Genomic DNA, 18,395 nt, shown 5'->3' on the forward strand with positions numbered 1-18,395 from the left:
GAGAGGGGAGAGGAGAGGGGTGGAAGGAGGGAAAGTGAGGCAGAGAGATGACCTAATACCCGTAAAAAGCAATGAAGTCATACAACCTGACTCATGTTCCCAGCTGACACCAACTCTCCCAATCACAACATCCCCAGAGTGTTTGTTGTCAGACGCTGAGGTGAGTGTGTGTGTTGGTCAACAGTTTCATATGGAGACTGCATGTGCCTCAGAGTTTTTTTGTGCATTGTTTTCAGATGGAAGAACATTAACCCAAAAACTGATGTTTTTGTGTTAATTACTTAGTCAGCAAGCAAATTTAGCAAATAATATCTGGTTCTAGCTTCTAAAATGAGAAGATGTGCTCTTTTTATTGATTGACAAAACAAAATACACAATGCAGTCATCTCCTTGAGCTCTAAGGGAGCGGCTCCCAAACTTTTTAGCCTTTGACATCCAAAATAATGATGCCAGAGACTCCTGACCTGCAACGATCCCAGAATGTGACTGAAGCTAAGTGGTAAGCCTGTGGAAGTGTGTCTCCAGCAGAGGAAGATGTAGGGCCACATCTCTGGGAGTCTCATTTGTTAGCAACGAGGCCATCTATCAAATTTGATAACGAAGGGAGTAGCACATATTGAAACAAGGATTGCGAATCCTGAACATGAATCGAGTTTTATTTGTCTGACATTAAAACAAATTTGAGGTCTTTAATTGGACAGCAAATTCATTGATAGCTTGGTGAAGGTTAGAGGCTACTATCTGGATGCAATAAACCTTAAAAACTATAAGTGCTTGGACAGAAAATACTATTTAGTTGGAATTTCGTCATATCATCCAATTCAGGAGGGGGTTTTGTCATGATAAGCAAGTAAAACTGCAGCCTCCAGTAGTGCAAACACATTTTGTTGAACCTCTGCGGCTGAAGAAAAAATTTAAGTCAACACTAACATGCTAAAAACTGCAGTTCCATGAATGCCCACATGAGGCTGACAACAAAAGTGAGTCAGTCCCCATAGACATCCATGTTAAAATGTTGAACTTTACATCAGAAATAAACATGCTTACAGCCTGGTAAGAAAACAGTTTTGGTCTCTATAGCTAACTTTCCTATCATGACAACTATACAATAGATTGTATTGAGGCTTACAGTTATGCATAATCAAGCACATGGCTACTTAAGTCAGTCCAAGTCCCGCCTCACTTCCACTCACGCTCCACCTTTTTGCTCACTTGTGGGCATATGCATACACTAAAAGGCGTATCCAACAAAGAACACAACAGCCTACCAACCATGATATTTTTATCTCTTTGTATAAACTGTAGCGATGAGTAAACATACAGTATGTAGGAGCAGCAGACTTGCAGGTTTTTTATCTTTTGCAACAACAGCTTGTGGGACGTTTTAAAGCAGCCCAAAGCTTTCAGTGTGTTTCAACCACTTTCAGGGGTATTTTCAGGGGAGAAAGAAGGTTAAAAGTACCTTCAACTAAAGAAATATCTTCAAGAACTAGAAAGAGAAGTACAGTTGTGTTTTGCTGAAGCTCGTTGGATTAGCATGACTGGATGACTGACAATCTACACAGACTGGTTAAACTCGGAGAGGATGGCAAATGCTATTTTTTCCAGCCTCTCGATGACCTCGTCCAGTAGCAGTCTTCTCCTCTCTTACATCGCCATCAGCAACATGATTCATCATATAAGTTATTCCCCATTGTTCTATTTCCTAAAGATGAGCTTCATCCGGTAACTACCATTTGTCATTGTGTTGGTGCTTCTTCACAGAGCTCTGTGTCCATAAGTGAGACAACTGGAGCTCCATTCTTTCCTATGGGAGCCTTCGCAATCTCTAATGTGTTTGTGAATCTCAAGTACATTGAAAAATCTAAACTTTTGCAGTAAACTTTAAAGAGACCGCATAGTGTGCCCCAGAAAATTGAATGAGCAAATTAGCAAACACACTGCCGACAGTCAAACTGCAAAGTGGTTCCTCAGTCTACAAACAAAAATTGTCACAAAATTCTTCTGCTCCACTCCTCCTCAGTTGTTTCTTGTTGTGAATCAGTGGTGCTGTTTTTCAAAGTTCCTTTTTCATAAAACTGTACAAACTGAAAAATTTGCTTCTCTCCGATGCTAGGAAATGCATTTCACTGAGTTGAACACCAGGTAGCATATTCCATATATTATACAGAATTATGTACTCCAAACAAAACTGTGTGAAAACAAATTGTCAACGTTGCACTTGAAGTTGTTGGTTCCTACTCCAGTGGATAACAAAGCCAATTATGGTGCCATTCCTGGAAACGTTCGCACCACCCAGTGACTGCTCCAAGTCCCTGCAGGGGAAAATTTATGGTTAAAACACACAACGTATTTCTATTTGCTTTGAAATGTTATAGAATTTCTGGAAATTTTCTTGTGACTGTCCCCTCAATGTTTCACAGCTCAATGAAAGGGTTTTGCTTTAAATGTGTCATTCTTGGTTCTGTGTAGGTTGCTTTACTTATGTTGCTTTTGACTTTTATGCCATTGTACATTTTTTGTTAGATTTTGAAGTTTTTGTTGTCTTTTTTGTAAAGCTTTGTTGAATTCTAAATATGATTTCTAGTATGTTATTGATAGGGTAACACGTTTCTTTCTGTACATCACTTTTATTGCAAGTTTGTCACATTCTAAATTCAATGTAAAGATTTTATTAATAAGAGATTAAAACAAAAAAAAGTGTCTTACTCTGGGACGCTGTGGTGGGAAGTTTTCTGCATGTTTCTGCACTTTTACACTACAGCGATGATCGGAAAAACTGGCACATTAAAGCATGTATGCTGCTCTGAGCAAATCCTCAAGCAGGACAAAAGTAGGCAGTACAGAATAAAAACCTACATTTCACTGAATTATGTGTAAACTTCAGGTGTCTTGTTTATGATCATGAACAATAGATCTATTTGCAGATTGCTGTGTTAAAGGTTGATGCACAATCTGCTGATAAAACTAAACACACTCGTGATTCTAAACCAGCCCCCTGTCGCTCTGTTTTCTTAAACTACTGTTTACTTGGTTTGTTATCTGGTTTTATTGTACATCATTATGTGTGTAACAACATGTGTTGCTGCCTGCTCTCGAGTGGAAAAAATAATCAACAGTGGAACAAACTTAGAAAAAATAAAAACAAATATAAATGAGCAAACACACAAACAAATAAAAGTTTTTTAAAAAGGGATCCTTGAGGGAAAGCCCCTGAACACAACATGGCCTCTATATTTCATTTATTCAGCTGATTGACTTCGGGGCTATCGTCAGCTCACGAGCACAAGATGTGGTATCATTTGCATGAGGTCTTACATCATCCTCGAGAGCCTGTTCACTGTGGCATCAGCACGTGGTGCTTGGCCAACTCGTCCCTTTGTGCTCGCAGAGGCCTCATTCAAGTGACAGCGGGGCACCAGAAAAGTCCTGAAAAGGACATCTGGCCATGGAAGTCAAAGGGATGTCCTTTAGGGATTCTCAGACGTGTCTTTACAGCCTATTAAGCCTGTCCTCTTTGAAAGACAGATACTGTCCATAGGTGAAAGCCATATTTGCATCAGCTCTTGGACAAAGAGTCTGGTGTGCAGCGCAGTAAACCACAGCATCTCCCCAAAGATGCCAGTCAGCCTTTCAGTAGGGGGGGAAAAAAAGGGAGGAACAGCACTACTGTGACGAGCAGATGGTCAAGATCACAGAGGTTTTTTTTGTGCAAGTAACATGACCTCAGCACTCTGTAGCCAACGCACACACATGCAAACACAGGAACACAAATGACAACTGTAGCCCACAGCTACAGGCAGCAGGTCTGAATGAGAAGCTGAGCTGCTGCAGCCCATTCAGAGCCGCAGAAGGTTTAGTTCAGGGTCACTAAGATTATATGGCACAACAGCAGCATCGCCAGTCGGATAGGCCACACCAGACTCACACATGAGGCGGAGAGCGCAGTGTGGCAGGAGGGGAAACACTATCCCAGATCCATGCTTTTTATTGATTGGGGCTCTGGACTCCCAGCAGACCCCTTCAATGGAGCCAGACGACCTCTTGGACATGCTGGCCCCGGTGCTGTCCCTCTGTCCCGTCCACGCTCTCACCCAGTCCTCCGGACTCTCGGCCTCTGGGTGGGGGATTGGGAGCAGACCCCCTGGGTCCGCCCTCTGGTCCTCCGTGCATCACGCCATCCCACTCTCCTCCTGCTGCTGCTGTTTTTTTATCCATGTTATTGGGTGGGGTGGGGGATGTTTTAATCCTGGCCTCATACCAGGAGTCTCCCTGTGAGTTCTCATCTGCAACACACCCTCCGGGAACAAACCCCGTCCTGATTGGCACCCAGAGAGCGCGTCTAGACTCTGATTATGCATGTAAATACACCTGCTCTGTCTTTCTACTATCATTTTATCGGAGCATTGATATCATTTCTATTTTCAGATCCGCCGTTTGGAATTTTGTGATTATATTTTGCTCCATGCTACGTGTTATTAAAAAGCAGAAGGCATTCTCACTAGAAATGCTAAAATATTCATGCTGGAGAGTCACATGCCATGCTCAGTCTGTCATATAAGACTGTTTTTGTTTCTGTTTTAACACTTGTATCCCAGCTGCAGTGTGGGAAAAATGTAAAATAATAAGAGTGAAATAAACGGATGGGGTTGAACATGCAAATAATCTACAGGGTGAATTCAACACCTCCACTGGGAACACAAGAGCACAAGAGATTATTGCATTTCCACATGCAGAACCCTCAAAATTCTTATTAAAAACACCTGCATGTGCAGAAAACGAATTGTTTTGAGAGAGTAAACATCCCCAGAGTTTGCCTTGTCATTCAGGTGGCCTTATGCAATGCTGTACATCCCAGCATGCACATATGCACAGATGGCAAGCTTGAGTTAGACTGACACTTGGTGGAAGCTAAAAACATGGACATCAGTTGTTGCTCATGCACTGTATAGCAATTTACACAGCAGGCCCAACATTTCCTTAAAGCTGTATTTATGGCGGTGACCCCAGTGTGATCACAATTTACAACTCCGGGATAAAATAGCATGCAACAAACGAATTTATCCTGCTGGTGTTGGTTTATTTATTGCAGAAGGATTTAATCATTTATTTCATTTAAGTTGCAGGTACTTTACTGCACCTGTGTGAACCAGAAAATCCTCACAAAACGTGGGGAAACACTAATTATATGTGTCACGAGAATAATGACAAAGAATATTATTTGGGACGCTTTTCACTGCAGTTTTTATCTTTGTGTTGCTACAGCGGTGCCGTCGGCGTGGCTTCTGTCGAGGACATCTTGGGGAGTCTATATACGCGAAACGAACGGCGCGGTTCTTTGTTCACCGGAGCCGCCGCCGCCGCCGCCGCCGCCGCTGCAAAACCCTCCTTTTTTTAAATGGGAAATGTGCGAGGGCTTTTCTGACGGTCCCCCCACTGCATAGGGTCTGCAACGCCTGTCTGACAACTCCCTTTCTCCTCTCCTCCTCATATACAGCCCACCTCCTCCTCCTCCTCCTCCCCCCCTCAGACACCCTCTTTGCCTCCTATATAACATCCTCATGCGCAACGGCGCCGGAGACAACAGCGCGGTGACCTGCCGCAAAGCGCGGCTACACAGAGGTGGGCGGACCCCCTCCAAAAAAAAAATCATAATGCCACTAAACTCCTCTACGCGTAAAATTCATGCGAGCCGCTCCGCGCTGCGCCTCACGGTGTGCGGGAGCTGCTGCTGTTTCATCTGCTAATGATAAAGTTGACATCATCTTTGCAGCGGCTCCACTACACGACCATGTGCGCACTGTACTTGCACCTTTTCATACGCAACTGTTTACATCCCGGATTCTTACATAAGTAGCAACAAAAAAAAAGAAAAGAAAAAAATGCGGCTTTCAGGCTCCACTGCGGCTCCGGAGCTCCGAGCGCCGGCATCGTGTTTTTCTCCCCGTTCTATAGGTGACGGGAGGCGGCTCGGTGCGAGATGCCACATGCTTGTGAACCTGAGACGGAATGGTACAACGGGAGGGCGGCTCGTTTTGTCTCGGCGAGGAGGGGAGCTGTGTAAACCAGACTGGGTGGAGCAACGCATCGCCCAGCCCCATCTATCGTGCAGACGGCCTTCTGTCCCGTCCGCCCGGAGCTCGGAGAGAGACTACAGTACTGAGAGTGTGGCGGCTGGAGAGAGAGGGGGCCGGTCTATGGGAGGGACTAGCGCAAAGGGGGGAATTGGAAGAAGGAGGGGGCGAGGAGGAGGCGGCACGGGTGCTGTTTCTCCAGTCTCTTTCCCCTGTCTTTGTCTCACACACTCTTTTGTTAGCCATGCCTAGCCTGCTGGTTCTAGCAGGGATCATGGAGAAAAATGGGGGCTACGGCGGGGATCTGGCCGGCTCCGGCTTCGGCAGCGAGGGTCTCCTTGTGCCGCCCGACGAGGAGGAAGACGACTCCCGTGCCCTCAGGGTCGCGCTGGGCCAGTTGTCTCTGCTGGGGCTCGGGGAAGGCGAGGACGGCGGCGGAGCCCCAACAACAGGAGTACAGGACCGGAGCAACAACAACAACAACCACCACAACCACACGAACAGCGTCGGAGGCGGCGGGGACACGGCGATTTTGCAAGGGAAGAGCAAGTTTTGCGCCCTGTATGAGAGCTCCTCAAGTGAGACGAAAGGACGAGGCTGCAACATAACAGAATGCGTCCCGGTGCCCAGCTCTGAACATGTGGCCGAGATAGTGGGGAGACAAGGTAAACCGCTGTCTTGCAAATTATTCCCTCCAAACTTGTGCTTTTATCGCGCTCACGGTGCTGCATTATCCGCGCCGTACGTCCCTGCGCGCTTTGCTTTTTGTTCTCCAACTGTTACCTGGTGTTATTTGACAAAGAAAAGGGAGTGGTGTGTGTATGTGTGTGTACGTGTGTGTGTGTGTGTGTGTGTGTGCTCGCGTGTTTTTTGTACTCCCCCGAGACATCAGCCTCCCACTTTTTCCTGCTACAACGTTGCAAGTTCTCCTGATTCCGCTCGCACGTCCAAAACGAGCTGCTTTGTGTTGTTTTTATATATATATTATTTTTTTGGTGTGTTTTATTATTTTTTTCTAAGTGGATTTGCAGGGAGGCAGGAGAGAGCCCCTCGTTCCCCCTCCTGGGCGAATTATTCTACATCCACCACGCCATCAATGTCAGCGTACAGACACACACTGGAGCAGGGAGAGCACTTGCTTCCTTTGTCGTCTGAGACGCGCCAGACTGTTCAAAAAGGCAACGTGCAGCGGGCGAACACGGGAATGTCTTTCACTTTCAAAGAAAATAGCCGAAATCAGGCAGCCAGGCTCCACGGTGGAACGTGTTTTTGCTCTTTCCACATTTATTCAGCTCGGTGTTTATGTTGCGCACTGCCCCAGTGACACAATTGGACAATAGAGCGAGCGTGGTCACCTTGTTTTTTCTTCTTCCCCCAAATGAGGGAGTTGGAAAGTTCAATCCCAGACAGATTTTGCTCGTTTATTTATTTATTTTTTAATCTGGAGGTTTTTATTGAACAAAGAGCTGAAGTTGAATGACAGCAGCTGTCAAACAAAGGTGTGAGTCTGGGGATGAGGGGAGGGGCGCATTAACACGGTGTTGCTGCTTGGCACTCGGGATGGTCTTAAAGGGTGACTCAGCGAGAAGTTGCACCAGGAGGTGGGAATCCTGGTTTTTTAAAAAGCACAATATTCCTGTTGTTGTATTTCTGCAGCACCACCGAGCTGCACAAGTTGAAGCAGGAGATTTCTGCTGCCTGCTGGTGGTGTTTATGTGGCTGCACCCTTTGTGGTGAACCCGGTGGGGTGAGTGAAGGGGGGAGACGAGGATGGGGTAGTATAGCATCTGAGAGCTGAATGGGAGTCACGCCTTGGAGCTCAGCACAAGGGGCTCCTCATGAGCCCCACTTCACTGCACACTCTCAATACCACATGGTTGTCTGTCAGGAGAGGGAGGAATGGGGGGGGGGTGTCGGACAGAGAGGGGGAGGCACAAAGACTGCAGGGTGGGTGAGGTTCCATCGGTGAATCCTGATTTATCTCGCCACGAAAACAAACAAGGTCTTGCTGGAGGTTCAGAGGAGTTGAGATGGCTTCTTTTGCAGACACTCCCCTTTTTCGTTTCTCTGTAGTAGTGGCCGCTGCAGCGCCTGCTTTTTACTCCAAAGTGTAAGTTTTGAATTTTAATGGGCAGGATGAAGACAGACAGAGGGGTGGATCCAGGGAGAGGGCCCTTTTTGACCGAAAAGAAGTGCTGATTTGGGGGGATTGGAGACGAGCTGCTTTTGATTCAGGCCCTTCGTTAGCTGGCACTACATACACGCCCCCTTCCTCTCAGCACCGTGCATCATAGCCCGTCTGGTGAATTTGGCAAATGGAGCATCCTGTCATGAAGAAAGGGTCGCCTGTGATTGTTTTCTCTTGCCATTGATTCCTGAAGATGCTCTTGTACCTTCCTCTGGAGCTCTTCACATCGAGGGTGGCTTTGTTTTGAGTCTCGTTCACCTCTTAACACCACAGTTAAGCAGCTGAAAATAAATTTGTCTCCGGTGACCTTAATTTCTGCTTGTTATTAATTAGTCTTTGCCTATTTTGTTTGCAGATAATTCTTTTAATTAAGACGTCAATTTGGGCTAATTAAAATGAAAAATGTCGTTTGAGAAAAAAGAATTTGCCCATTGTTCTGTTGGCCCCCGTGGCATGAACAGGCATCTTCAGTGCTAACCCCTCATAGCAGCACAGCCCTTGTGTCCGTAACTGTGGTTCCTTCTAAGTAAGTGTTCCTGAACATGGTGGGCCTTCGTGGCAGCAGCAGGACGATATCCTGCTGCACCTTAAGGTGTCTGTGAAGCTTTTGATACCTGCTGCTGCTGTGATATTCAGCTAGTTAATGCAGTGACATGCTGCATGCTCTGAAGCACCCTGGTACAATGAGATCAGGGTGGTCGTCCAGAGAGTCGCACCGGTCTCTTTAAGAAACAAGAAAGGCACGTTTAACTCGTCAATAAATGAGGACATCTTAATGAGGAAGCTGCCTGAATTTCTGAATGGAAACCAATCCGTATAAATGCTTGATGCAATCTTAATGGGGTGTAATATAAACAGAAGTCCTGTGTCTTTTCTTGCCATGCTCTTCTCGACCTCAAATGTACCTGGCAGTGCTCCTAAATAATTACTGATACTATACATCCTGTTGTGTCCAATTACAATGTCAAGTAATTTGTCATGAAACCGCATTACCCTGCACTCTCTCACATTAAGACTGAGCCTTAAGAGCACTTAGTAAACTGTTAGACACTGATCAAAAACAGGGCAGATGTGGAGCAATAAATGGCCCAAAAACGAAGCGCACGTGGGTTGACTGTATTGTCTCGCAAGTTCAAGGAGAGGTCAGAAAGTAACCGTGAAAATACGCTGCTGCATCTGCTGCAGCCCTCAGAGGTCTCCAAAAACAGCCATGTCCACTACCTCTGCATCATACATGTATGTCTCAGGACGTTGTGATTTAGAGAAAATAGCATGCTCAATAGGTAGCACTAATGCTCGGGTGCTTGAAACTTCATAAATCATGGTAATTACTCTGTGTATCAAGTTAAAGTGGTGGTGAGCAGAGCAGATATCTGAATTTACACCCAACAAAGGAGAGCTGAGTGTTTCTGTTAGCTCGCAACAAAGTGTGTTCATGCTTGTGACCCTTTAAAGTTGCCATATTTGTGTGTATTTTAAAATGTGTCTTGGTGTCTCTACAGGTTGCAAGATCAAAGCACTGCGGGCCAAGACCAACACCTACATCAAAACTCCCGTCAGAGGAGAGGAACCCGTGTTCTTAATCACTGGCCGGAAGGAGGATGTAGCCCTGGCCCGCCGTGAAATCATCTCCGCTGCAGAGCACTTCTCCATGCTCCGGGCGTCCCGCAACAAGCTGGGAGTGTCCTTTAGCGGCTCCCCGCCCACACCTCTGCCAGGTCAGACCACCATTCAGGTGAGAGTGCCATACCGTGTGGTGGGGCTGGTGGTGGGGCCAAAAGGCTCCACCATCAAACGCATCCAGCAGCAGACCTGCACTTACATTGTCACTCCCAGTCGAGACCGCGACCCCGTCTTTGAAATCACCGGATCCCCCAGCAACGCCGAGCGGGCCCGCGAGGAGATCGAAGCGCACATCGCCTTTCGGACGGGAGGCCTGCACGACCACAACAACGAGAATGACTGTTTGGGGCCCAATGGTGGAAGCAGCCCGGCGGGCAGCAGCGGTGGTCTGGAGAGCCGGCTACAGCAGGTGTGGGGGCTGCAGGGGGGCCAGCGCAAGCCTCTCACCAGCAGCTACCGCCAGAACTTCTCAGATGCCATGGTTGGAGGGGGAGGGGGAGGCGGAGGCGGTGGCAGCGAGGGAGGGGGAATCTACAACAAGGGCAACTTCTCCAGCTCCGGAGAGAAGCCCTGCTCTTATTTTGGATCCGAGGGCACCCAGAGCTGGGGTGACCCTGACTACCCCAAACAGGTGGCCTTTTACGCCCAGCAGCGCTCCAAAAGCTTCGGAGGCCTCCCGCTCCCTCTGACCAGACTCTCCCCCGGCTTGCCCGAGCCCTGTGGAGGCGGAAGCACCAACAACTCTTCAGTCACCAGCATTGTGCCCGTAGCCGGCTCACCTCACGCCCAGGCCCGCCGCGCCCACAGCGAGCCCACCTCGGCCGGCGAGGGCTTCCCAGGCCGTCTGCCGGTGCCGGACTCGCCGCCGGCCACCGTGCGGGACTGCATGACCTGCTTTGAGAGCAAAGTGACGGCTGCCTTGGTGCCCTGTGGCCATAACCTCTTCTGCATGGAGTGTGCCATCCGGATCTGTGAGCTCAACCACCCGGAGTGCCCAGTGTGCCACACCCAAGTCACACAGGCCATCCGAATATTCTCTTAAGGAACCACATCAGTTTTTATCATTAGTTTTGTCAGTGTTTGTTCAATAATTATTTACTGTTATTATGATTATTATTATAATACACATTTTTGTTTTTCAGAAAATTTAAAAACAATCAAGCAGATATTTTAGAAGGCACTGCTTGCTTTACTAAAAAGTATAAGAAATATTTTTAAGTTTTTCTTTTATATATATATATGCATATATATTTTATAAAAGTTTTGTTTATAAGAGAAGTATAGTACCTTGCATTTTCAGTTTTTTGACTGCTGCTGTTTTTCATTCCTGAATCACAGTGTAGGCAGAGGTAGACAGTAATGTGAACATTTTATTATTCAAATTTTTTATTTTACCATGAAGTGGGTTTATATTGACGGAAGAAGATGATTGTCGAGGGACCCAATCTGCACCTGACTGACCTAGAAAGTCAAAGCTGTTATTAGAAGGACAAAAAAAATAGAATTTTCATTGCATCTTACAATCATCTTGGTTTAAAATAGGATTGTCAATCATAGCTTGAAATTTCAGGAGCAGATGTGGAGGTGAATTCAGCCTTTTTTTTCACTTTTACTGTGATTGTCGTTTGATATAATTGGTCCAAAAATATTTTGGCTAAATGAAAATGTGAATAGATTAGTTCCAGTGAGTCAAAGCATCTTTGCAAGGAAGCAAACAGCAGACCTTTATTTCCTTCTCATAGCTTAGAGCCTTAGAAGCCAGATAATGCTAAAAAGGGATAGGACGTTACATCATTTATTTCTAGTAACTGGTTACATTTTATTGGTGTCATTATTCACACAGATAAAGTATCAGTAAATTCTCTGTCCAGTAGCCATTGATTACACTTTGGTCGCTGCAGTTTGTTGAAAAGATCTAGTAATGCTCGCTCCTCGTGGCACTTGAAAAGCATGTGGTTCCTCGGTTGGCTTAAAGCACTGATTTAATTTGTGAGGCCGAAAGCCTTGGAATTCATCCAGTTGGCTAGTTCTCGATATCTGTCTCCCCGATGGACTTGTCTCAAAGCCACCTTAACCGCGTTTTATTGTCTTGTGTGGTCATTTGGCCACAGTCGCAGAACAATGTAGGACAAAGCAGGAGCTCCAGTCAACAAGCATTCCTCTGAGGTGTGCACTGTAAATAAGGAGGGGAATCAGTACATGGACAGAAGCTGAGCAAAACTAAATGTGCACTGAATCAGCAGCGGGTTAAAATAGTTGACACTGTAAAATACAGAGTCTCGAATCAGTAATCCTCACTCTTCGTCCCCACCACTAACGGCATTATGTGCAAACTGCGAGAGGCCTGCTGTCTCCCCTGTAATTAGCAAAGCTGTACAGGAGCAGGTGTTTCGTGGCACACTATGGCTGCGACCCTGAGCTGGAGGTCTCGCCTAGCCCCCTTTTCTTTCCCTCTTTTCTTCTGGGAGTGGCTTTCATGTAGCCCACCTCCCCCCCGCTTAGAGTTCGATCGCTTGCTTTCGAAGGCCTCTCCGAGCGGGGCGCATTGTCTGGGCCCCAGCAGCGGCGTGGTCTGCACAGAGCTCGGACACGGCCTGGATCCACTCATTCATAATTAGGCAAATGGGCTGGTCCAGGTGCGGACCGTGTGGGGACTCTGGAGCTGTGCGAGGGGTGGGACGGGGGTCCCGCAGCGAGATGGTCTGGATGCAGCTGGGCGAATAGGACCCCCTCCTTCCGCTCCCTCTTGCCCCTTTCCTCCCCCTTTTTTCCTCTCCTTTTCTGCTGCTCTGAGCCATCCCTGCTGGGGAGAGGGGGCCTCCTTTGTCCCAAAACACACACGGAAAATTTTGAAAGACTGAATTTGGCAGCGCCTGTGAAATAAAGGGAGGCTTTGGAGAGAAATAAATTATCGACAGTTAACAGGAGACACAACAGTTACCTGTTCTTGATGCCACACAATGTGCCGTATCCCCTCCCCACATGATGACAATGCACACCTTACAAAACTAAGTGATCTCATAACACAAGGTGCAGTGTTAAAACAGCCTTCAAATTTGGATGGGGTTCACTCAAGATTTCCACAAAGCCCCTCTTTACCTCCAGGCTCACCCCCCTCTCCCACTCCCTACTGTATGGGACATCCTGCAACTGCCCTTCCACTATGGAGACCGAGGCCTCAGCCAATGAGAGCCCCCCTCGCGCTGAGCTTCCAGAATGAAATCAGACAATTGTAATTGACAGGAAAGCAGAGGAAACGCCCCATTTAACCAGCACTCATGCTGAATCAAATTACACACCCTCTGCGTCTGCCTTAGCCCCAGCTTGGGGATTTCAGAGGGCTAGAGGAGAGCGGATGGGGGTAGGGATTAAAGCTGTTGAATGATGGGTGGGTGGGTTGAGGGGGGGGCATTTTGGCTTGAGAAAGAGAGAAGTATGCGTCCTAAAAAACCTTCCAGATCGAGCAGTTTTATCGATCATTCAAGCCTTTCATGGACCATGTGCAGCGATGACAGGTGATCCAGCAGGCCTCTCTTTTGGCGAACAATAAAACTCGGCTTCTGTCTCAAAAAAAGGAAACGATTGCAAATCTTCAGGCCCCTTCTTTAATTTAAAAAATATATATATTTAAAGCAGCCTCCTTGCAGGACTGCAGGGAAAGCACTGTACTTCCAGAAAGTACCCTGAAATCTATCAGATGTAGAAATAAAGCAGAGTTAGGATTTTATGGATGGAGAAATTGCACAGTGGTTTGGCCTAAGCTTTCAACGTCACATTCAAGGCAGTACATGACACTGTTCTTTGAACTTAGAATTTTTGTTATTTTTTTTTCTGCCTTAATATTTTTTTATTCAATATTGCCATAATTTTTGGCATACAAGGTAGCAACGTTGGCCTTTTGATAGTATTGCCCATTCAACAACTTTTAAAGTACTTATTTTTGGAAGAAAAAAGAAACAAAGAATGTGAATCAAACTGCTCCAGTTTCAGAGGGATTCAGGAAATTAGGCTCATAAAACACTTAAAAAACAGAGTATAGCACCTTAATAGAAAAACACACCTGATTAATACCAAACCGACCACTGATGGTGAAATATATTTCATAGAATCTGAAAAACATGCACATAAGGATTCCCTATCATTTTTTTTGTGTTATGGTGGTTCTTGTTATTCTTATAATACTACAGTAGTAACTAGTGGCAATTTGGGAGACCTCTCATCCATTTAGTCAATGCTCTTGACTTGTTTTGAGTTTTGCACTGGTTTAATGAAGAGAGGGCTTACTGGAGATTCTCCCAGTTTAGGCACTGTATAAGTTAATGAGTATTGTACTTTATGGGAAAGCGCTCTGAGCATCTATGTAAATACAATATGTGTATCAGTTACGAACGACCAGACAAGGGCCTGCTTAAAAGTGAGGTTTTGATTATTTTTACAAACTCAAAAGTGTCATTGTCAATGTTTTAGCATAAGGAACTGAAAATGTTTCTGAGTTTAGGGAGAGTAAATCTTCTATATATGCGTCCCATCATCCTTTTGACTATAATAGTATATTAGATAGATCCATACATGTAAGAAATATTATTTAAACTGATTAACTTAGTATTTCATTCAAATATATAGATTAAAAAATTAACCAGACACTACTATAAACCGTAATATCCTTTTATGAAGCCACTGATGTATAAATCCAATCTCAACTCAAGTGAATAGTATGTGTAATAACCTTACCCCTAATGAATAAATCTGTTTCTATGTATATCAGGATGAAAAGCAATAATAGGACAATACTGGGACAAACACAAGAGCCTGCTTTGTCAGTTCTTTAAATAATATCCTGTTGAGAACTTGACCTTGATTATTAGGGTAACATCGTGTCTCATATCTGCTTCAAATTCATCACGGATTAATGCCAGTGTAGAAACAGAGGTACAGTGGATTAAAACAGCTTCAGGATTGGAAATAGTTGTGTTAATCAGGATCTCAATTAATTTTTTGATCAATGGCATGGCAGGGTGGGTCAGGAAAAACTTAAGGATTCCCTCTCCTGAGAGGCGCTGAAATGATGATGACTTCTCATTGTGCTGTAAAAATGATCACTCGAGTGTAAACAAGCAACCAGAGCGTAAGCGCCAAGGTCGCTCCTGTTTGTGGAGCAGCAGGAGCTGGTGACTTCACTTATGACAGGCTGATGTCTTGAGGGCTTTGGTCAAAAATGTACAACGGCAGCGAGAAGCAGAAGGCGGGACAACATGATATGATGCACTGCAGCCATGTTGTCCGTTTGATTAAACTACGTACAGGGGCAGACGTGTTACTCACAGCATATCTTAAGACTTCTGTTTACATGGTAATGATTTCATGGCTCTGTTTAATAGTTGCTTTGCACCTCCTACTTTTCATCTGTGTTATTTTCAAAGGTCAGACATAGCCAAAGAACAAGATACAAGGAGAGCTAACTTAAGTTAACTTATTTTTAGCATCAAAATCAGCCTGGTTTAGAGTTTACTGGATTGAGTATGAAGCTCATAGCTAGAATAACCGTTTACCCAAAAGTCCCAATTGATCAATCTGTGAATAAAATGAAGGCATATCATGTTTCAGTGTTGTGAGATTAGTTTAATGCCACTAACAGACTCCCCAAAGAGAGCAGCTTAAAGCACATCCTGACACTTAATCAGTCTTTAGTCGTTTTTCTCTTGTTCTGGAAAAAAAACGGAATCTTTCAGAATTTAAAAAAAAAAAAACGAGTTCAGAAGGAATCGAAAACAAACCAGCAAAACGAAACTGTAAGCAACAACACTGCGTTTTTCTTTCTTTTCTTTTTTAACTTTATATTGTTTATAGAGCCATTAACCGTATCCTTAAGTTTAACTGCATGTTAGTAAAATATAGTACAATAGGTAAGATTTATCGAGGAAAAAAAAGATTGCATAAAGAATTCATCAGCCTGATACCTGAAGTGTATAAAAAGCTTTAAGACCTTAAAGTGAACATCGGTTTAAAATCATATATTTACCGTGTAGTTTAACTAATTGATGCATAGTTTAATTATGATTCTTAAGAATATGCTAAGTTTCATTTGTCCAGCTCACCCAGTATGAAATACTTTTTAATCCAGTGGAGCAGCAAAGGGGTGGGGCGACTCACAGTGACATTTGATTCATTAAGTTCTTGTTAGTATTATTTACAATATTGTATTAAGCTTACTATTATAGTAATGGTAGAAACTGTTGATGTTTTTCTTCTCTTGATATGAAAAGGTCTTTATGCATTTATGTAGAATCCCTTTTAAGGAGTGATAGGAAATCCTTATTTTCAATGGACGCACTTAAGCAATTGTACCAACCTGTCTAAATCACAGTGAGCAAGCAATGCATTTGAATGTAAAAAGAAAACAAACAAAAAAAACAAGCAAAAAGGTTGTTTTTTTAAAAAAAAAAAAAAAAAGAACACTCAACTTAATGCACTCCTTACGCTTATTGTTTTGTCAATTTTACAAGTGAGCTTTAAGTTTTTTGTTTGTTTTTTGGAAAGGAATTTGCGACAGGTTTTCAACGTAGACTATATTTGAGTTCTTCCACATACATTTATAGAAAGTAACTTAAAATGAATAAAAAAAACATATTACAGTTTCTCAGATCTATTTTGCTAACATGGGTTATTATTTCATAGAAAGCAGAGGAAAAAAGTCAGTATCTGGATGTTATTTATGAAAAGTTAAAAAATGAAGCAACATATTTATGAGTAACCTCAAGACATTTTGTTTTTTAATTAAAATTACAAGAAGTTAATATATTTCTAAACACAGGGAAGTCAGTTTCTACTAATAAGTAAAATGAGAAAAGAAGTTTAGAAGTTTTATTTATGAAAGTTATGGACACTCGCCTTTTCCATGCACTTCATGGCGAATGGAGTGCATGCAACAAGAGGTGCTCATAGCTTAAATTTTAACTTCACATGTGCACTACTACAACATCAGTGCATTCACAATGGAATAATTACAGAAAATAATATAATATTTTTTAGAATTTGGAGATATTTTAGTCACAGAGCATCAATTTTGTGCCTCAATTATATATTTTTCCTGCATCAGCATTCTTTGTGCAGTGCTGCTTGCTGTAACCCCTTTCCCCCCTTCAACTAACCCCATGTTACTGACTGAAACGCATTACTCATTTCCTCTGTAATCTAAACTCGCTTTTACTTATCGAAAAAAAAAAAAAAACATGTTACAACTGCAACGCTTGGAGTGAATGAGGCAGCTGTGGTCCTCTCGCCAGTAGGGCCACACACTTGTACACACTTTCATTCATACATTTTCTACATCTGCTACTCAGACAGTTTGTGATCGACGGAGCGCAATCAGATCAAAAAAGGCCTTTATGGAAGACTATCCCTAATGTGTTCGTTAGGTGAAGTGTGAGCGGAGGCATCTAGCAGTGGACAGCAGCGCACTGTGTAGTAGATCTATGTAACTAGATGCACACATATACACACAACAGATTCATTACCGTACTAGTTTGCATGTATGTTGTATGGTCACTTAGACAGGAGAAACGGTGCAGGCCCTGCGCTGTCCCTAACGGCAGCACACTTGGGCCGTTTCTCCTCTGTAGATTTTCATAGTTGGAGTCTCTTTGGAAAGCAGAAAGTTGACATGAGTTTGGAGCCAGTCAAAGACCATTTCAGTCCTCACATCAGACTTCTTTACTCTGTTACCTGCTTAGTGATGAAAGATTGTGTTAGCGCCGCATAGGAATTAACTTTGAGTTTGTGCAAGAGTCGATACAGTTACGAAAAACTTGATAAAACACTACGATGGCACATTTCTGCTGCATGCAAAGGTCGGGGATTGAAGTGGTGCAAGCTGGTGAAACTCGCAACTTTTTTCCAAAGAGACCGATACAGTCTGACAGTTTGTCTTTGGTAGCGTTTCCAATTTTTCCAGCACAGTAGAGGTGTTTCATACCGGTCTAATAGTGGTTGTAGTGCATTAGTTTTTGGGCCAGGATCACCTGGCGTTAGTTTCTGGTTTCTCTGTGAACAGTAAAGGAGGGTTGCCACTGTGGCCCTCTGTGGCTGACCGTCAACTTTGATGGATGGAAAAAAAAAAAAAAAAAAGGCAAAAAAAAATAAAAAATGAAGAAGTCTTTGAACTCTGTTACAGTGTGCCATGCCCTTAATAAGGCATGTGATATTGCAGGTTTATTTCTTATAGCACATGTTTTTTTGTGAATTACATTTTTTGGAGACATTTTTATTATTATTATTGTATCTGCGCCATGTTAGTTCTGGTTCTTTGTTATTTTTCCAAGATTCAAGATGTATTGTAAATGTTTCTAATAAAACAAAAATGAAATGATCTCCAACTGAAACCAATTGTGGTTTTTTTTTTGGTTTAAAATGAGACTTCTTCATTGATCCTTTGATGGTGACTATTCATATTTTAATTTCAGTATCATCCTACAGCAACTATCTTCTTGAGTAACAGTGAGGTTATGTAATAT

General features: G+C 43.9%; 1 protein-coding gene across 1 annotated transcript; it reads left to right on the forward strand.

The window, feature by feature from the left end:
- Positions 1-5,691: 5,691 nt before the first annotated feature.
- Positions 5,692-18,250, forward strand: mex3a (mex-3 RNA binding family member A). The gene is made up of 2 exons (XM_022199178.2): positions 5,692-6,739; positions 9,765-18,250. Exons 1-2 carry the CDS (start codon positions 6,010-6,012, stop codon positions 10,925-10,927), a joined length of 1,893 nt encoding a protein of 630 aa, XP_022054870.2. The 5' UTR covers positions 5,692-6,009; the 3' UTR covers positions 10,928-18,250.
- Positions 18,251-18,395: the final 145 nt, after the last annotated feature.

This window comes from Acanthochromis polyacanthus, chromosome 12, assembly GCF_021347895.1.
Source record: "Acanthochromis polyacanthus isolate Apoly-LR-REF ecotype Palm Island chromosome 12, KAUST_Apoly_ChrSc, whole genome shotgun sequence".
Taxonomy (NCBI): Eukaryota; Metazoa; Chordata; class Actinopteri; family Pomacentridae; genus Acanthochromis; species Acanthochromis polyacanthus.

Excerpts from the sequence above, each read along its gene's own strand:
- mex3a (XM_022199178.2), top strand. The coding sequence starts at position 6,010 with ATGGTACAACGGGAGGGCGGCTCGTTTTGTCTCGGCGAGGAGGGGAGC. Across the intron at positions 6,740-9,764 it reads CGAGATAGTGGGGAGACAAG|GTTGCAAGATCAAAGCACTG; the intron begins GTAAACCGCTGT and ends GTGTCTCTACAG.